This window comes from Periophthalmus magnuspinnatus, chromosome 1, assembly GCF_009829125.3.
Source record: "Periophthalmus magnuspinnatus isolate fPerMag1 chromosome 1, fPerMag1.2.pri, whole genome shotgun sequence".
Lineage (NCBI taxonomy): Eukaryota > Metazoa > Chordata > Actinopteri > Gobiiformes > Gobiidae > Periophthalmus > Periophthalmus magnuspinnatus.
In genome coordinates, this window is record NC_047126.1 from 11,330,971 (window position 1) to 11,350,641 (window position 19,671).

At 38.1% G+C, this 19,671-nt stretch overlaps 4 protein-coding genes across 5 annotated transcripts in view; 2 read left to right on the forward strand and 2 right to left on the reverse strand.

Moving 5' to 3' along the window:
• Positions 1-352: 352 nt before the first annotated feature.
• Positions 353-8,328, reverse strand: slc26a11 (solute carrier family 26 member 11). Of its 2 annotated transcripts, none has more exons than XM_033967815.2 (15): positions 8,218-8,328; positions 7,703-7,773; positions 7,117-7,331; positions 6,319-6,511; positions 5,893-5,978; positions 5,267-5,483; positions 4,654-4,832; positions 4,491-4,563; positions 3,554-3,665; positions 3,428-3,483; positions 2,744-2,884; positions 2,332-2,459; positions 1,748-1,847; positions 1,359-1,492; positions 353-743 (listed from the first exon to the last, which is right to left on the reverse strand). In XM_033967815.2, the coding sequence occupies exons 3-15, from the start codon at positions 7,318-7,320 to the stop codon at positions 639-641; spliced, it is 1,728 nt and encodes a 575-aa protein (XP_033823706.1). In that variant the 5' UTR covers positions 7,321-7,331; positions 7,703-7,773; positions 8,218-8,328; the 3' UTR covers positions 353-638. The 2 variants fall into 2 exon arrangements, with proteins under 2 accessions (XP_033823706.1, XP_055081605.1); XM_055225630.1 differs by having other exon boundaries at positions 7,117-7,347.
• A 48-nt stretch (positions 8,329-8,376) lies between these two features.
• sgsh (N-sulfoglucosamine sulfohydrolase (sulfamidase)) lies at positions 8,377-14,372 on the forward strand. Its single transcript, XM_033967825.2, has 9 exons — positions 8,377-8,637; positions 10,503-10,663; positions 11,504-11,609; positions 11,674-12,026; positions 12,584-12,665; positions 12,886-13,089; positions 13,462-13,628; positions 13,705-13,922; positions 14,088-14,372. Exons 1-9 carry the CDS (start codon positions 8,553-8,555, stop codon positions 14,269-14,271), a joined length of 1,560 nt encoding a protein of 519 aa, XP_033823716.1. The 5' UTR covers positions 8,377-8,552; the 3' UTR covers positions 14,272-14,372.
• A 1,050-nt stretch (positions 14,373-15,422) lies between these two features.
• On the forward strand, positions 15,423-16,737 carry npb (neuropeptide B). Its single transcript, XM_033971073.2, has 2 exons — positions 15,423-15,922; positions 16,297-16,737. The coding sequence occupies exons 1-2, from the start codon at positions 15,662-15,664 to the stop codon at positions 16,423-16,425; spliced, it is 390 nt and encodes a 129-aa protein (XP_033826964.1). The 5' UTR covers positions 15,423-15,661; the 3' UTR covers positions 16,426-16,737.
• gnav1 (guanine nucleotide binding protein (G protein) alpha v1) overlaps positions 16,724-19,671 on the reverse strand; it is a 53,259-nt gene continuing 50,311 nt past the window's right edge. The window contains exons 8-9 of the mRNA XM_055226038.1: positions 18,915-19,002; positions 16,724-17,834 (exon numbers count right to left, since the gene is read on the reverse strand). Of these exons, the coding sequence (XP_055082013.1) occupies positions 17,644-17,834; positions 18,915-19,002 (279 nt within the window). The 3' untranslated portion in view covers positions 16,724-17,643. The remainder of the gene's footprint in view (positions 17,835-18,914; positions 19,003-19,671) is intronic.

Consider the following 19,671-nt stretch of genomic DNA (forward strand, 5'->3'; position numbering starts at 1 on the left):
TATTTTAGATTTGTAAATCAAAGTCTATTTTTACCTTATTTTAATGCAAGCCCTCATTTTTATTTTCTCATAGTTTATATCATCATTGTTTATTTAAAGTTGCACCACAACACCAAAGCAAGTTTGTAGTTTGTGAATTTTGTTCACCAACAATGGCAATAAAACTTACTCTGATCCTGATTAATCTCAGAGGCCCTTCCTAACATAACCTCCTCTATTTAAGGAGACAGGACAGTCAGAATAACGCATTTTTTCATAGGCTAGAATGGTTAATGATTATGCAATGTTTAAAGTAACGTTAAATTATAAATAGTGTAAAGCTATTTTATGACTCACAAGCACAAAATTGATTCAATTTAAAACATTTATTCAGTAATTCGGTTCAAATTTAGTTTTATCATTTATCATCTTTTATCAAAAACATTAAACAATTAATTATTAGTGTCATTATAAAAAAAAGCACAATCCCTAATTTGTAACATAATTACAAAACATGTTTGGTCCTTAATAAAAACATAGTTAAAAAGGTAAAAAGTTCTCTGTCCCAGTGCAAAGTTGGAGGTAGTTATCACAGTAAAGTCATATAGATAAAAATGTCCCCATTTTCTCTCTTCCATATGGCCTTCACCTGTGGATGGTCAGTCTGAGTGCAGGTTTTGTGACTCCTGCAGTGCCTCTTCAACACTGTCTCTATATCTCAGGCCCTTGACATCTGCGGCAAGTAACACCTTCAAAACAGATGGCTACAACAGAGAAAAATCAACAATTAGTTTGGATATAATCAGTCAAAATGTATGAGTTTACCATTATCCAAAAGATTATGGGGGCCCAAATATTATCTAATGTTATCAGATAAAATGCAGCTATCAGACATCAACATAATGACCCCTGATTACCACAATGTGTCCTCCTCTGACCCCTTTAAACAGAGCAAACTAACTGATTAAAATTTTAATATTTATGTTTTTTATTTTTGTTTTATCCAATCCTATATGAATTTTAAAAATCACAAAAATAATTGACATTCTACAAATCAATGATGTATTTTAAACCTCAACAATCAGTAACTCTGCAACTACATTTCCCATTCAATTTTTCCATAGACTTAAAATAAATCAGATATAAAAGAGATTAGAGGCACAACAGAGGCTAACAAGCTATGTACCTAATATCCGTGAGATTATTTCAGTTCAAACATGTGTTTTGTAATCAGAAATATATTGTGGATTAAATAAGTTTTATTTATTAATTCATTTTTCAAGGTGAAGCTCCATAGAATACTGCAGATAATTTATCCTATTAATAAAATACATAATAATAGAATAACTGTAATATTTGTCCAGTATGGGCCCTCGTACCTCTAATCTGGCAAAGACCAGTCGCACCCCCTGCAATTTGAACTGTCGCAGCAGGTCTGAGAGCTCATTGACCACAGTGTAGTCGATCCCACTGACATGATGGCAGTCCAGCACCACCGACCGAGGTGACGAGGCTGAAATGAAATGAATTAAGTAATACATATATGTAACTGTAACAAAACAAACATGGACAATGTTGATAAGATAAACCTTAAACACCGCTCTTTAACTGACCCCTGAATGCTAGTCTCTTCTGTCTGTTCATTAACTTGCAGCTAATGACAAAGAATGATTTTTTTTTTTCATTTTATGAGCAGTTCTAACATGCTTACATACAAAGTTTTAATAGGTTGAGAAATAACAGAAGATCATGAACTGCCAGCTGTTACCTGGGAGGGCATTAGTGTGTATGAAGTTGCTCAGATAGTCCGATGCAGGAAAACTCACTTCACCCCTCAGCTCCAAAACCAAAGTGTCATTATCAAATATCTGCAATATTGGAAAAAGTTGTTACAGTTGTATATGGGGCAAAAAACTGAACAAAACTGAAAAACAATGAATGTCAGTATAGTTTCTTTTCATAGCTAATGATACAAACAAAAACAAACAAACCTGCAGCTAGTGGCCGATAAGCTCTGTACCTATTTAGAGGGTTAGGGTTGATATTTAGTATAATCCCCCAATAATCGTAATAATATCCATTACTGTCTATGTCATGCACTGCACTACATAAGAAACGTTTAATAGTTAGAGATTACATCTATAGCTATTCTTACAGCCTATTACTTTTACAGTACGATTTGACAACAAACCAATAATATAGCAGGCTGCTATAGTCATAGCAGTGCCCTATTCACACATAAGCCTTCAACCAAAGCTTCATATTTCCTTCATGTGGTCAGCCCAACAAAAAAATCTGGAACTTAAAAGCCAGGAGCTGATACAAAAATTTCAGCCAAACATTCAGACAAACCTTTATTTTAGGTCTTGCTGTGTTGTACAACAGCAAGGCTCCAGACACAGCTATACCAGCGATGATACCGTACTGCACCTCCCAGAAACTTACAAAAAAAGTTACTCCAAAAGGAAGCAGGTCACGCTCTGCACAAAAAAACATTAAAACAGCGTCTGAACATCGGATATCTCTTTGTTGGAGGGAGGTATACATGAGGCAGCTGATGAACATTTTATGTATTTTATTATATTTTGGGAACAAGAAATGTTGTGTTTGACACAGAGCAACTAGTGATATCTAGACATCAGTGTAACTCCAAAGTAAAAAGTAGTCAAAATACCAGTGTGTATTTAATGTGTAACATACAAGTACAAGCGGTCATAATGTAAGGCCTCATGGATACATAGTGATAATGATAAAAAAAACCTACTATAGATCTTCCACATCTTCATCACAACTTTGTAGTCGGCCATAGGAGCCACGGCGCAGATGATCACAGCGGCCAGAGAGGCTTTAGGGATGTAGTAGAAGGCAGGCATGAGGAAGGCCAGAGAGAGCAGCACTACTGCACCTAATCACAAAAATATTGTATAATGTACATTATATTTGGTAACTGTCAGTATTTGTATAAGTCAGAAATCATTGAACACACCTAATTGTACTTCTATTGCTAAAACGACTGGTGAAGTGCTGTTATTACATGTAATTAATACCTTTAGAGCTAACCCATGAAGCTCTAAGCTTCAGAATAATGAAAAATGAGGGCAGTTGTCATAGCAATTAACAGTTTAAAACAAAATATTATATGTTTTGAATGGTCAAAAATCCAAAACGTATTCAAGAAATATTTACATTTTTTCCCCTTTACTTACATTTCATAAATAAGCTCAGTAAATGCTAAAAATACATTTTTGTCTTTTATGTCCAGTATCAAATAGGCCATAGATTTCAGAATGATGAAAAAATAGGACCACTGCAATTTTAGACAGAATACTGGAAAGTCTTCAAAATGTTCCTTATAACGGGAATCTGAAACCCATGAATACCCCTCTTCAGGTCAGACCACAAGGGGGCGGAAGAGAGCGATAGCATTGATCTGTGCATTGGCACTCACTGGTGATGATGCCCCCTGCTGGTGTGCACACTCCTGTCTGAGAGTTCACAGCCGTCCTAAACGGGTGGATCACAATGTGACATAATTGACCACCTTTATATAATAACACACTGTACATGAACATACCTGCCGAAGCTGCCAGTGACCGGGTAGGCCGACACAAAAGAGCCCATGATGTTTGTTAGACCGATGGCCAATAGTTCCTGGTTTGCTACTATTCTGTAACCATTTTGACTGCCTGAAAGAGGATGTAAATTCTTATTACATATTCATATATAAATTAAGTATAACCCAAAAATTGTGATTTCCAACCATAAATGGACTGAAACTAGGATTAACTATGTCTGAACTACTAAAGTAATAACTATATCTACTTCTACTGCAATATCTATGCAAACTGTAAATTCAGAGATGTAGCCTGTCCATAAAGTACCTCTGAGTCTAGTCCTATTACTCTAAAGCAGGGTTTACACTGCGGTTTTCGGGCTGATTTTGACGCGAATTTTAGCGGCACAATTTAAAATTCAGGCTGGATTTTGGTTCCTCCGCTCGTCTGTGTCGTGCAGTTTCCAGGGGGTTAGGAGCTGTGACCATCTGCTCACAATGAACGCACCACTGCTGATCACACGGTCACAGGGACATCAGACATTTTTGATATTTGTCATGGGCTTAATAGATCTGGAGCGAGGCGCGGGGGCGAGCTTGGCCGATAAACACATCTGAACAAATCACCGCACACACTGGAGACAGAAAAGTTTGGTGATAAAAGCCTCGAACATTAAACAAAGCAGTGCTAAAGTTAATAGTTCCAAAGGTATGTACTTCTATGATGTTTTGGGAGATTAAACGCGCGATTATGAAAAGATAGTGGGTCACAAACGTGTCCAAAGCCCTGTCCACGTGTAAAACCATCGTACAGTGCGCACACTCCTGCCGTGACCTTCATACGAGAATCAATCGCACAGTGGGAGTTTTAAAATGATACAAAATCGCACAGTGTAAGACCAGTTTAAACTTGTCTGGCCAACCCTAAAATAAACCATATTATCTGAAAACAACTCACCAAATGCTTTTGCAATTGCAATGCTTTCCAGCAAACCCATGAATGGAATGACAGCAAGCCCTCCTCCAAAGTCCTACACAAATACACACAATTAAATAACTTAAGCAAAAATGTTATATAAACTACAAAATCAAGACAGATAAAAAACAAAATAGGTGTGTACCTCTACCATCTCTCCAAAAGTGACATTGGTGCCATTGGCGGTGGTGTCAGATGTAGGAGGGGGTGTGAAGGGGGGCAGTCCCTGAGCAGTTTTCCCAGTAATTGTAAAAACGTCATAACCGTAGGTCTCCCAAGAAAATGACACAACTGATGCACCTATGACCACCAGCGCATTACGCACTGAGAGATATAGGGAAAACATAAAAATAATATAAAGTATGTAAATGTGTCCAGAAGAAAATAACAGTTTTCAGAATGCCCCACATAAAAGAGTAAATGTATTCCAGTATCTGGAAAAATGTAAATGATCAAATAAGTGTTACACATCACTCATCAAGAATATTTACAAAGAAATAACACCAAATAATAAAAACAAAACAAATGGTGCTGGTTTTCCTAAAACTGTTCTTTCATAAAACTAAGCAGAATGTCCTGCTAAAACTTAACCAGAGCAGCTGCAATAAAAAAGACTATGGATGCTTCAATGGAGGAGTGCAGTTAAACGAGTGGATAACTGGCCAAATTAGTATTCTGAATATATATTTTGCGAGCATGTATTTAGTTACTTCCCAACCCTGGCTGTAGTAAAGTAATAGTTATGTTTCTGCACTGACTGGTAGCAACAGTCCAGATGAGTTTTCTGGCCACTCTGCTGATGGTTGGAGCGTTGTCTTCTGGCAGAGTTCTCTTCATAACCGTGAGAGTGATCAGAAATGTGAGACACACCAGACCCAGGACCACATCACCGACTCTGGCTTCTGGGATTTTGGCAAAAGTGTAATAAAACTCCAGGACAAACTGAGAGGGCACACCATGGAGTCCCAAAATATTCTGTAAATAGAAGTACAGTCAGTTGTTTCTGAATTCCATGTTTATAGTCTGAACATCTTTGTGTTAGAGCCACCTGCCGAAGAACTGTGACTGGGTACCATTCAATTATTCTCTGTATTTGTATCTTATTTTAAATACTGGTATCTTAATAAGAACAGTGAAACACGGTAGTAATAATAACAACAACAACAATAATAATATATTTTTTTCAGCTCCAGTGTTTTAAGCCAAAATCTTGGTATCTATAGTGATGTAAATGTATTTGTAAGTTAACTTATAGTCAGTAGTGGTACCACAAAAAATAGCATTGTATGTACGGTAATAATTTTCTCAACAGTCGTGTCTTACTGATAATATGTTATTATACTCGAGAGGTGTGAGAGTGTGTTGGGAGACTATGGGCTCTCACCTTGACCTGGCCAAAGCCAATTGTAATTGCTGCTGCACACGTGAACCCTTTTATGACCGGATAGGAAATAAAATCTAAGAGAAAGCCTAAAGAACAAAAGACGTATTGAATAGTATTAGTCAAAATGTAATTATTTCAGTTCAGTTCAAAAATGTAAATGCACATTAGATATTTAGTTTCATCATTTTTTTAAAGTGGGCATTACAATGACATAATATTCATGTTTGAAATAAGTGTAATATAATTTTAATTAAGGCTATGTTAATCTGCAATATGGTAACATACATATATTTATATATTTTATATTTTACAAATATTAAATAAATACATAAATAAAATAAATGTGTTTTTTCAAATGCGGTCAAGTGTTAAACAATTGTGTCACCATGTCTCCACTGGACCCTGGCCCTAATGTAAAATCCTCACCTAATCTGAGTAGGCCCATGGTCGCCTGGATGAGCCCGCACAGCAGACTGAGCAGCACAGCTCTGTGGGGCTCCCCTCCCACCACAGAGAAACACAGGAGGGACATGATCGCTGTTGGACCCAGCGTCACGTCTTTAGATGTCCCCAGTAACATGTAAATGAAGCCCCCCATGAAAGCAGAGTATAGGCCAAACTGTGGACACAAAATAAATTATATGTTTTTAGAAATCCGGTACTTGAGTTCACTTCTAGGGTGTGTTCACACTTGAACTTGTTTGGTTCTGTTTAAAGCTCCGTTTATTTCTGATGTAGACTTGGTTTATTTGAGTCCTGGTTTAGCCTGATCCAGACTAGGTTTGGTTCTGGGTTTAGTCCCAGTTTAGTCCCAATTTTAATGTGGTGTTTGTGCAAGTGTGATCATAGTTTGCATATTCTGCTGTTTTTACACGCATTTTTACATGTTTTGATTTGTAATTTTAAGAAGGCTGGATGTAATTAAAGTAACTAAAGCAACTTTGTAACTTTGTATTTTCATGTCAAAATAAGAAAATTATAACAATGTATATATGTCATAATGGTAGTGGGACAAATGAAATTAAATGGAGACACGGGTTTAGTTTTCTCCAAAGGAAATTATATGACCAAAATAATTCCAGATTTAGCCTTAGTCTGAGATATAATACTACCGTAATTCTAATTTCAACTGTTATCAACCTTTCAGCTCTACCACTAATATTGTACTAATACTAATACTTTGTAACTAAACTATAATTAGTCCTTCATTACAATGTTCCTGACCTGCACTGGGAGGCCTGCCACATCCGCGTAGGCTAGAGCCTGTGGGACAGTGGTCAGTCCCACGGTGAGCCCTGCTAAGACATCCATCTTCAGCCATTTCAGATTGTATTGTGGGAGCCAGGTCAGGATAGGCAGCCACGACTTCACTGTGTTAAAGGAGCAGCATCGCGGAGCAGAGGCTCTACTCAGCAAAGACTGGTCCATTTGTACAGGCTCTGTGAAGATAACGCTCTATAACGGATTTACATAAACAGATATTATGGGTGAGACACAAGATTGGGTCCACAAGAACAAGACAAGAAGATTCTGACATAATTTATAATGAATAAATTGTGTGGTCAGTTTTTGGCTTCAAGATTTTAGCTTTATTTTAATAATTGATTAATTTTGCTGTCACTGAAGCTGGAACAACAGCTTCATCAGCACATACATATTTTTGTACGGGCCAAGTATACACATGGAGAAAACCTAAAGAGGTCATGTGCATACAATCTTGTGTCAGTTTCATCTAGTGAGATCTTGTGCACAAGATCTTGTACCATCCTAAACAGATATACACTACAGAAATGAAAAGATAGATACTAACCGATAAATTCAGAAGTGCTCCTTATAAGTTAACTCCTCAAAGTGTGGTAGATCCAACTTGACTAGAAGACCCTTTAAAGAGATCACAATCATTATTGTTAAAATGACTACTGACACAATGCCGTAAGAGAGTCTGGCTTTTCTGGTTTGACATTTATGTTCCTGTTAGGGGTAATGAGAAAGCCTGTAAAGCGCATTACAAGTATAAGCCATTACGATTGTTATTATTAATGACTGGAAGACATGCTGCTGCACCTGATAAGAATGTGTTATTACTGTAGGACGATCTTACAACACATTAAAATAAGAGTCAACAAAACCATGCTATTTCTATTTTATTTCTATTCTATTCATTCTAACTCTAGATAGGTAAGCAGTGAGACAAATGAGATAAAATAATGCCCAAAACACAAGACGATACCGGATACAAAGTTATGTAGCTAGTTATAATCACCTAACATGTCCCTTAAAGCTAAGTACACAGACACGTATTTTCTAATTAAACATTACTCTTACCGTGCCCAGTGCCCCTAGTGTCTGCATTATTCACGCATTTGGCCGTGATTTTCAGATCCCTTTTTCAAGTTCCCTTCACATAGACCACAAACACTGCTGATGATGGCGAACCACGTGACTACTGCTGATGGTGAACCACGTGACTGCTGTCATGTGATTGAAAGGGGGCGGGACTAACGATGTTTAAGGAAGTAGGATTGAAGTTGGTTTGGGTTGTTTTTATTACAGTTTTATATACAACTCTACCACCATTATTAACAGGAGCAACTTGATGCTATTTCGGCGAATAAATGTGTTCAGTGTGAATCTTAAATAACTTAACCCGCATTCACAACATGCGTCTCTTTTTACTACTTTTTCTCACACTGTTTTTACATTGTACGGCGCAAACCAAGAGGAGGAATGTACTGCTTATAATCGGTGAGTCAGGTTTAATATATATATATTTATAAAACAAAAAACTACATACTGTGTACATGTTAATGGAGTCAGAGGTCAGTCATGTCCAGGGCATGCCTTTGCCTAACAATAACACATGACAATTGCGTTATTAAGTTCACCTGACCAATTTGGGATTTTTATTTATGTATGTCTGATTATTTGTTGCTTTGCCCTAAAATGATTTTAATCTTAATTAAGGCCTGTCACGATAAATACTATTTCAATTTATCGTTCAATACAAGACATCTGGAACAATTGGGGGGGTCAGTATTCATCGTGGGCACGTTTTCTTTGTTCTGGTGGGATTTTTTGGTTTATTTTAGGTATTACGATTAGATTTAAGCTGTCGAGGTTTGAATAATGAACTTCTATGACTCATTATAGAGACAAACTAACTTCTTAAGTGTTGCATTCTGTTAATTTTTTACTGCAGTTTATATATTTTTTTAACAATCTTGTACATTTAGAATACTTTTTGGGGGATAATTCTGCTTTATAGTTTGGTTTCAGTATTATCGTTTATCGTCTATATTTACTTCAACAATATATCACACTTCAGAATTTGTTATCTTGACAGACCTATAATTAACAGCCTGATAAAAATGCAGCTTTATCCCAAATGATAAGCTGTTTTTTCTGATCTGTTATCAGTTACTAATTAATGATAATAATTAGATCATAACTATCTACAGATGAACTTTTTAAAGCATGATTTGAATTAGTAATTATACCTTTTCCCCATAATTAAGCAGCTCCTTTGAAGTCTCATCTCATCATACATGCATATATAAACTACATTTTCACCTACATAGTGCATACGCTCAGATCTATGTCTCACTGGCAGCAGGTGAGTATGGACCAGTGGATTCACTTTGCCACTGCATCCAACAGATCAGTGTGTGGATGCAAAACAACTTTCTCCAGCTAAACTCAGACAAAACTGAAGTCATAGTCTTTGGCCCACAGAAACATAGAGAAAGTGTCAGCAGTCACCTCCAGTCCCTTCAAATCAGGCTAGAAATCTAGGGGTAATAATGGACTCAGACTTGAAGTTTAACAGCCACATCAAATCAATAACATCTGCGGCTTTTTACAATCTAAAAAACACTGCAAAAATTAAAGGTATACTGTCAAAACCAGACTTATCCATGCATTTGTCTCCAGTAGGATAGACTACTGTAACAGCTGCAGTACATCCAGAACGCTGCTGCTCAGGTCCTGACCAGAACCAGGAAGTACAAGCCTATAAGTCCTGGGCTCAGGTTGCTGCACTGGCTTCCTGCGGCTCAGAGAATAGACTTTAAAGCAGCTCTGCTTGTGAACAAGTCTCTCCATGGCCCAGTACCAAAGTACATCTCTGTCATGTTAGTGCCATATGAACCATCTCACACTCTGAGAACTTCAGGGACCGGCCTCCTGCTGGTGCCAAGAGTCAGGACTAAACATGAGGAATTTTTATGCAGCTAAAACCTGGAAACAGTTCTCCTGAAGATGTGTGACAGGCGTGACCTCTACTTTGGCAATGTTTAAATCCAGGCTCAAAACAGTTCTGTTTCGCTGTGCGTTTGACTAAAAGTTTTTTATTCTGCACTCTTCTGTTTTAATTGTAATTTTATGATGATTATTTGTGATTATTTATGTTTTGATTTGTGTGATTTTAATGTCTTTCTTATTCTGTTAAACACTTTGAATTACCTTGTGTACGAATTGTACTATACAAATAAACTTGCCTTGCCTTCATATTTCTATTACAAATTCAAAATGTGAGTTAAAACACAAGCCACAGTGACCAGTGAGTCTGTGAATATCTGATAAGACTAACATTATTTTCGGGTCTTTTGCAGCTGACGATGCCGGTTTTGAGACGGAGGTGTACAATAACTCAGTGGTGCACACTCCAAACCTGCGATCTTTGGCCAAACGCAGTCTGATCTTCAACAACGCCTTCACCTCCGTCAGCAGCTGCTCACCCAGCCGCTCCTCCATCCTCTCGGGACTCCCGCAAGTAACTCTTACTGACAACTCAGCATTTTAGACATAGGCTATACCTGATGATAATTATAAACAAACATGCTTACCTTACAACTTTATAGCGCCCACTGATCTCACCATTTTGAAGTACATCATTTATCTAGACAGCCTCTGAGACATATGCCAAACCTTGTTAAATGGGAAAGAATTATTTATATTTACAGTTCTCAAAAAACATAGCAGTTTCTACAATTTCAAGTTGATTATAGTCTGTAATAATATACAAAATTAAACAACTCCCCCTGTTTTTAAAATCTGACTTTTTGAGGTATTTTCTAAACAGATCAACACAATAGCCTGTTGCTCTGATATTTACAATGTATTGGTTATACCTTATACCTAACAGTTTTAATGTATTTTACTGTCACTGGTCCAGATTGGCATGTACAACTCAAATAACCCTAACAGTTTCTAAAATTTCAAGTTAATTATTATAGTCCTTGATAATATACTCTAGCGTTCTGGTGTAAGGAAACACACCAAATTTCTTCTGGTTGTTTATTTTCTGAACACAAGGGCTACTGTTGGCTGTAACCCACACCAAAACAAGAACAAACAACAGCAGTCTCAACTCACTAGAGCCAGTCTCGAAAACAGACCAGTAACTGACCAATAAAACCTTCACATTAACTTTTCGGCACAGCAACCAAGTGTCACATACAAAAGCAGTTAAAATTAACAACATAAACAGTTACCACAAAAAGTGTCAAGGTATTAAAAGCTGACTCTTATTATGTAAACTAACAGAATAGCATGTTGCTCTGGTTTATACTGTGTTTATTTTCCTAAAAATATATTTTACCCTGTTCTTTAGCACCAGAATGGCATGTATGGCCTTCATCAGGGAGCCCATCATTTCAACTCATTTGATGAAGTGCAAAGTCTACCCCTGCTTCTCAGTAAAGCCAATATACATACAGGTAAGGCTTTATTTCAGCCTCATTAAAATTGATGACATGCTGACTGGTTGTCCAATTTGTCCAGGTATAATAGGTAAGAAGCACATTGGACCAGGGTCTGTCTATCCCTTTGATTTTGCCTACACAGAGGAGAACAACTCTGTGCTTCAAGTTGGGAGGAACATCACTCGAATCAAACTTTTAGTGCGAAAGTTTTTCCAAATACATAAAGAGGAAGAACAAAAGAAGAACAATGAAAACAGTGTCCAAGATCCCAACAGGCCATTCTTCCTCTATGTGGCTTTTCACGACACTCACAGATGTGGACACTCACAGCCGCAGTATGGGCCCTTCTGTGAGAAATTTGGAAATGGAGAAAAAGGGATGGGCAGGATCCCTGATTGGACACCTCAATACTACACACCAGATCAAGTCAAGGCAAGTACTGGACAGATCAGGTAGGGCATTTTGACCACCTGTGTTCACCATTATGGAACCAGCTTTGCCTTCTTCACCAATTTGAAATGGATAGATATTTTCATGGGTTTCAGCTTCCTGGTATATTCTGAAACCCATTATTGATGGATACAATACATAAATAATGTCAGTCTGACACTTGATTGTCACTAATTAATGAACAATTAACATATTGTAAAGGCTCCACTTTTAGGTAAAGTAATGTACTGTGTAGAGCACAAACAATCGCACAGAATCTTTGCTCCACAAATGTTCTGGAACATTGACATAAATCTATTTCTAATACACTCAACATTTCAAATGTATCCCAACTGAATCAAAATTTCAGTATTTCTCAGAAAAAAAAAATACAATTAGATGTTTTACTTTTCAACCTTTGTAATCTTTAATATACCACCCAATATATTTCAGAAAATGTTATGGTTGGTTCGGTCATAATCCTGTCAAATGTATTACCTTTGTTTTTTTCAAAGCCTGTTTTGTAAGTGTAGCATTCTTCCTGCTTTTCTTCTTCACAGGTTCCTCCTTTTATTCCAGACACTCCAGCTGCTAGAGCCGATTTAGCAGCTCAATACACCACAGTGAGTCGGCTTGACCAAGGTATGATAATAATCTACGTACTCATTACTTCTTCTTTTATATGTGACAGAGCCATCTAATGTTGCAATATTAACTCATCATGTATTATTTTAATATGTTGAATTAAATATCACTTCACAAATTAGGGTTGCATATATGCATAAAAGTAATGCACAATGTCAAATTTGCATTTAAAATGACATTATTACATGGTTAAATTTCCCATCATACCCATCTGCAGGCATTGGTCTAGTCCTCCAGGAACTCAGAGAAGCTGGTTATGACAATGACACACTGGTAATCTACAGTTCAGATAATGGTATCCCATTCCCAAATGGAAGGACTAACCTGTACTGGTCTGGAACAGCAGAGCCCATGCTCGTGTCGTCTCCAGAGCACAGAGAGCGATGGGGGCAGACGAGTACAGCCTACGTGAGCCTGCTGGGTAAGACGCACCAGGTGGCAAGTGAAAGATAAACTGTAATCATCTTGTTATTGTCAGGCAAGTTTAATTCAAATGTAACAGTTTATTACATTTGAATTGGACAAAATACGGGCATTCTAAGTGTTTCTGAAAAGAATATAATAAATACAAAATAATGTTTAGATGTAAACCATACATCCATATAGGGTGGCACTGATTATTAATAATCAATAATAGCTTCCGTAAAATGGTAAATCGCTCCATATTGTGTAGTTTACGACTTTCCATTACTAAGCTGTCTATTTCCTTATTCATGTGTGCATCAAGTTTGTAATTATGGTATGGTAAAAAAAAAAAACGACTTTCAAATTACTATCTCATATTTTTACTCAGATATCACCCCCACTGTTCTGGACTGGTTTTCTATTCCATACCCGTCCTACAGCCTGCCCAGCAGCCCCTCTGCTCCAGTCCAGCTCACAGGACGCTCTTTACTCCCTGCTCTGGTCACAGAGCCCACCACGTGGGACACTGTGTTTGCCAGTCAGTCCCTCCATGAAGTATGTGATTATACATAAAGCATTATACAAAAAATGTTTCTTCATTGCATTCAATCATTGTTTTGTTATTTTTCAGGTGACTATGTTCTATCCAATGCGTTCTGTCCACCAGGGGGCATACCACCTTCTTCACAACCTTCACTATCGCATGCCTTTCCCCATTGACCAAGACTTCTACGTTTCCCCCACCTTCCAGGACATCTTAAATCGGACGCAGGCTGGGGTTTCGACACACTGGTTCAAAACTCTGCAGCAGTATTACTACAGGGAACGCTGGGAGCTGTACCACACCAGGTAAGATCTTAGCTGTGCTTTGTTGATACTGGTTTGAATCTTGGTGTATTTGTTCCTTGGCAATTGTTCCTTGTTGTCTTCTTATTCTCTCTAACTGTCCAACTGCTCTGCCTAATATGGGTTGAAAAAACAAAATTAAGATTTGTTTGATGTTGTTTATTTCAGGTCTGACCCTCTGGAGATAAGAAACCTAGCCTCTGATGCCACGTACAGGCCTGTGCTGGACAGCCTGAGGCAGAGGCTGCTGAAGTGGCAGTGGGCAACGGGGGACCCCTGGGTCTGTGGACCGGACCATGTCCTGGAGGAGAAGCTCGAGCCACGCTGCAGACCACTCCACAATGGGCTCTAATGGACTGTTATGGAGCCATAATGGTCTTACGTTTTTATGGGACAAATTAAGTTTCACATTTATATGTGCTTTCTTTGTTGGATGAATAAACATATTTCTGGATGGGATCTTTTTAATCAGTTTCTAAACATTTTAGCATTTTCCAGCCCCCCAATAATCTGTTTTCATAGAAAAACATCATTGTTTCAAAAATGCTATAAAAGATTTATGTGTGTGTTTTTGAATCTAATTGTTCTTAAGAAATAATGCGTGTCCTAATTGAACAGTTCATGATGTGTGACCAAAGGGGTCAGTAAATCAATGAGGGATTAGGCTTGTAAAGACTGTTTTTGCAGTGTGAGCTTTTGAAGTGAGATTCAGCAGAAGTCATTCATGTAGAACTGTGTTAAAATTAGTCTTAGTTGGGATTAACTGATTAATCATTGATCTGTATTGATCAGCTCATCTTTACATCTTTACAGACTATATATTGATGAAGCTGCTTTGGTGTACACTTTAGACGTTTTAACATTTTTTGGCAAATTAATGATTTACTTGGTTAAAAGGAGGGACAAGAACAAAGGCTTAAGTTTATTGATTAGTTTAATTTTCATTTAACACCATCTAATTTAAAAAAACAGAAGTGAATGTCATTTACTGCAGGAGATAATCAAAAGTCATTATCACTATACCCACACTAAGAGTCATTGGTCCCAGAAGGAGGGCTTGCTGCACTTCAGAAATTACATTAAATTACATTAAATTATTAATGACAAAAATCACTGAAGAACCATTATTAGTGTAAAAGAGTGCATGAGATTGTGATGGAAGCAGAGGGTGTAGATACAAAAAGGCGACTACATAGTGATGAACAGTGAACAGTTCACTGCACATAAAATGATATAAAAATGATACATCTGTAAACAACTAATAAAATAAAAATAAAAAAAAAAGAATAATACGAGGATTAATTATCGCTGTTAGATAAATACTACTAGTTTATTATAGCTATTCAAGTGTTGTGACAATACGCTGGACCATGCTTAAACTTTGAGTGTCCCGGGCCGCCTTAATCCATTTCAAATGACCCCATTGCGCGTCAGAGATGCTTTGACGTTTCTATACGTCTGACTCCATCCCCCCCCCTCCCCGCGCGCGCACTGACACGAGCGCTTTACCCAATCACAACAGATCAATTTAGATTGGTATTTTTTCCCTTCGCCGATCATCATCCGCCCACCCGACTTTTGATTTGACGAACGTCCAGGGTCACAGTAGCGTGCGTCGTGCTCAACAGGCTATATAAGCCACAAAAGTTTTCTCAAGCCTCCAGCAAACGGGCAAAGTGCGCTAGAGAGCGGAGAAAAGGGTAACCGTGCGTATTCGCCTTTGTGAAAAGTGACTTAGAGCAATGGAGAGATCCGTGCGACTCGCCGTGGTGTGCGTCAGCGTGTCTTTACTCATCTCGGTCCATCCCGTAGAAGCGTGGTACAAGCAGTCTACCGGGCCCAGCTACTACTCAGTGGGGCGCGCCTCAGGGCTCCTGTCCGGCATCAGGCGGTCACCGTATGTCCGGAGGGCCGAGTCCGAAGAAGTCGTAGAGGGCGACGAGACGGCGGGAAACAACTTGATCTCGGACACCAACCGGCAAATCTCCATCCTCAAAAACATGGTGAGTTAAAGTTACATCTATGCAGAGTAAAACATAGCCCATAACTAATGCGCTACAAATTGGCACGCGTAAAAGCATTACGCGTGCGTAATACAGCCCTGAAAGTATGATTGTGATTGTGAAGTTGTGAGTTATTCTTTTTTTAAAGAAAAGATGTAATTTCTTCTTCGCAAGTTGAAAAAAGAGGCGCAATGCCACAACAAAAAAGTTAATTTACTATATTTTCTTTCTTTTAACCCTTTAGTCCCTTGGCTCGAAAATGAAAGTTGAAAACACTGGCATCGTGCCGTTTTGGAGACTACACAGGAGTTTGGAACATAAGCAGATATCATAAATGTAGATACAATTTTATTTAAAATCTTTTTCTCTGACAGGCCATTTGTGTAAAAGACATTTCCCCGAACCTGAAGAGCTGTGAGCTGCTGCGGGACGGCACGGGCACGTTCCAGTGCAAAGCAGACGTGTTCCTGACGCTGGACTCTCTGGACTGTTTGTCCGCCTGAGTCCGCCAGACCCGGACCCGATCCGGGAAAAGGCGCTCAAACGGAGGAAACGGATCATTCACTGATGGACCAGAGCAGACTCTGAATGTCTCATTTAAAACATAAAGTCCCGTTTGGTTTGGTTGTTGAAATTGAGTAAACTTATTAGAAAAGACAAAAAAGCCTGTGAGTTGAGCACTGTGTCAGAAGACTTTTTATTTTGTTTGTCTGACATGTACTTGTTCCGTCACTGTCAATTAAATGTCCAAAAGGTCTACTGCAGAGCAGTTTATGTTTATTTATTTTATTTATTAAAACGAACAAACACTCAAATCTTGTCCTTTGTTTGTTTATGAGAATTGCCTGAAAAGTGACATAATACTGCACTACACTCATTTCTTCCTTCTCATAAAGTCACATTAGTTTATTTATCACTCAGAAATGTGGCATGTTTATTGTGAACAAAGTTGGGAGGAGGGCAACTGTTCCTCTCACAGTGTAGCGGGTGTTTAAGGGTGAAGTGAGAGTAAACACTTTTACGGCGATGATCGGTTCATTAAGAGGAGAAGGTGACGCAGGAGCTCAGGGTGACACAGTGACAGATGAGAGGAAAACGCTGTTTGCATGACCGGGCACCACACGGAGAAGTGGGACACACCATAAATCCGGACTTCCTCTGAGAGTGCTGCCCACACAAACCAGGGAGGATGAGGAGAAATATATGCCCTGAATAATAAAGCCCTGTTTGAGTCACAGGTTTACAGGTCAAATTAGAATGTGATTTTTAAAAAAGTATAAAATTATTCTAGCAGTTTAACTCCAAAAGTGAGATGCAATAATACTGTATAGAAATGCTTAACACACATTTGCAAGAAACAGGCCAGTGTTACAGTAGGACACCGTTTTCAAATGTTCAAATGGGTCCTACTAAATATAGTCATACAGAGTCTACACTGTAAAATATCCTAAAGAGTCCCTAAAGCTGCACTGTAATCTATGCCATTAAAAACTGTGCCAGTTCTTGTTTATTGCCCAATTTTAGTAGATAATTTATATAAGAAACAACTACTGAAACAGACACGTTTTATCCCATTATATTCTCATTTTCATAAATCCATTTGTAGCTTAGTTGTTGTCTCACGGATTTTCTCATGTCTTTAGAGTTCGAGCAGCATCATCAGGACAGGAGAGTCAGATGTCCCACTTGGACAGTTATTGGCCATGATTTTTTCACAGAAGTTATAACAAAGACACCGCTTCCAGGTTTTCCTTGATGATGGTGTCCATGACAACCTGAAACACCACCTGTATGTTGGAGGTGTCCGTTGCCGTGGTGAAGTGATGGTAGATGAGTTTGTTTGGAGTTTTATTGAGAGAGACAAAAGTGGCAGCGATGAACCGGGCAGCTGCGTCCACGTCACAATCTGCACCTGTAAGGAGAAATAAAGTTTAGCAGTAGAATTAAAGTAATAAATATAAGAATAAACACAAGCCAGAGGATACGTAGTTCAAGTTCTAGCTTTAACATAGTCAAAAAAGGCAAAGAAATAACATAAGGCAGTAATGGTCTAGTGGCCTTGGGTTTCTTATCATTTTATTTTATTATCCTTTCCACTATGGATTTAGTGTTCTTTATTTGCTATACATGTTCTTAGTCCTAAGATGTAGCCACTATACACGTCGCCACTATACACATCGCCACTGCAGTCTACCCTGATCCGCAGATAAAGGTAGAGAGCAGCTGGAGAAAACTTATGCAGACACAGGAGGAATAGGAGTAATTTGACCCATCGTTCAACCAGTGCCACCTGGGGCAAATAGCAGTGACCTGCTGCAGTGCAGCACTTGGGGACCCATTTCCAGATCTTCCAGGTTTGGTCAGGTCAACCTTAGCTGGCGAATTCTGCCAATGATGAATGTTTCAGGTTAATGGTGGGCACTGGAAAGTCCGGAAGAAACCCAGACACATGAAGAAACATGCCAACTGCACACAGAAAGGTTTGGGTTGAACCTGCAACCTTCTTGCTGTGAAGCATGAGTGCTGACCACTTAGCCACTGTGCCACCCATAAAGAAATTAATATTTTATATTTATATATTTATTTTTATATTTATATTATCAAATTTCAGCCACAATCTATTACAACGCAACAGAGGGGCTAATAAGGATTTCACTGTTGTTTTGTCGTCGTGTTGTAACTGTGAACAATGTTTCTGTTAGATTATTCTCCAATAATCTAACACTAACATTTGATATCATTATTATTCATTTGTTATCGTAATGTTAGATGAATCACTGTTATATTAGGCAATTCATCATATTTGACCTCAATATGAAATGGATACTCTATGAACTGACCCCTGTCCCAAGAGTCGTAGTTATAATGACATTTGCATGGGGTAGGAGGGTGCTCTTTGAGAGGTGGATTAAAATGCTGTGTACAGGGATTCACTGCTGGAGATGTGTCCAAAGGTATTGAGTGTTTTATTAGACGCCTGTGCGAGACCAACCTTTGAATTGCGGTAGATACAGGCGCAGGTGTCGACCTGTGTGTAAAATCTTGTCTTGAAACAGGTCTATTTTGTTCATGAATAAAATCTGCAATACAAGGAGAAAACCGCATTTAAATCAAGCATGCAAATAAAATATCCATCAGAACAAACAGACCCAATGCGGTGCCGCAATAACTAACCACACAATTGAACTAATAAATCAGATTTTCAAATGATGATACAGTAAAAGCCATTACTTTGTTGTGACTAGAGTGAGAGTAGTACTGCAGATCAATTGCCATAATACAACGTCTAATTCATCATGTGTAGTCCCAAAGCAATTCTACCCCACTGTTTATTTGTATGTGTGCCTTTTTCTTATTAAAATTGTATACGCTGGGACTGAAACAAGTTCATTGATTAGTTGGAGCTAATTGATTATTGGAATAATTATCAGCAAATTTAGTCATCAAATTTTCATTTTGTGGACTAGTATACACTCCGAAACATGCCAAATACTGAGAGAAAAATTTTATGACTCAGAGAGAGCAGAATAATTACAAAAAGATGTGTTTTCATCATTTATTATAGTTTCATGACTTCTAGATATAAGCTCCATCAAAATATATAAAGCAATCTTATATCTTTAATCTTTCACACCAACACCTTCCTGGCACTGTACTGGTAAATTTACTTTGTAGTGGACCCATTAAAACTGTGAGTAACTCTTTCCTCCATAAACAGGACTGCAATAATAAGCTGTGAGGAGGTCGAG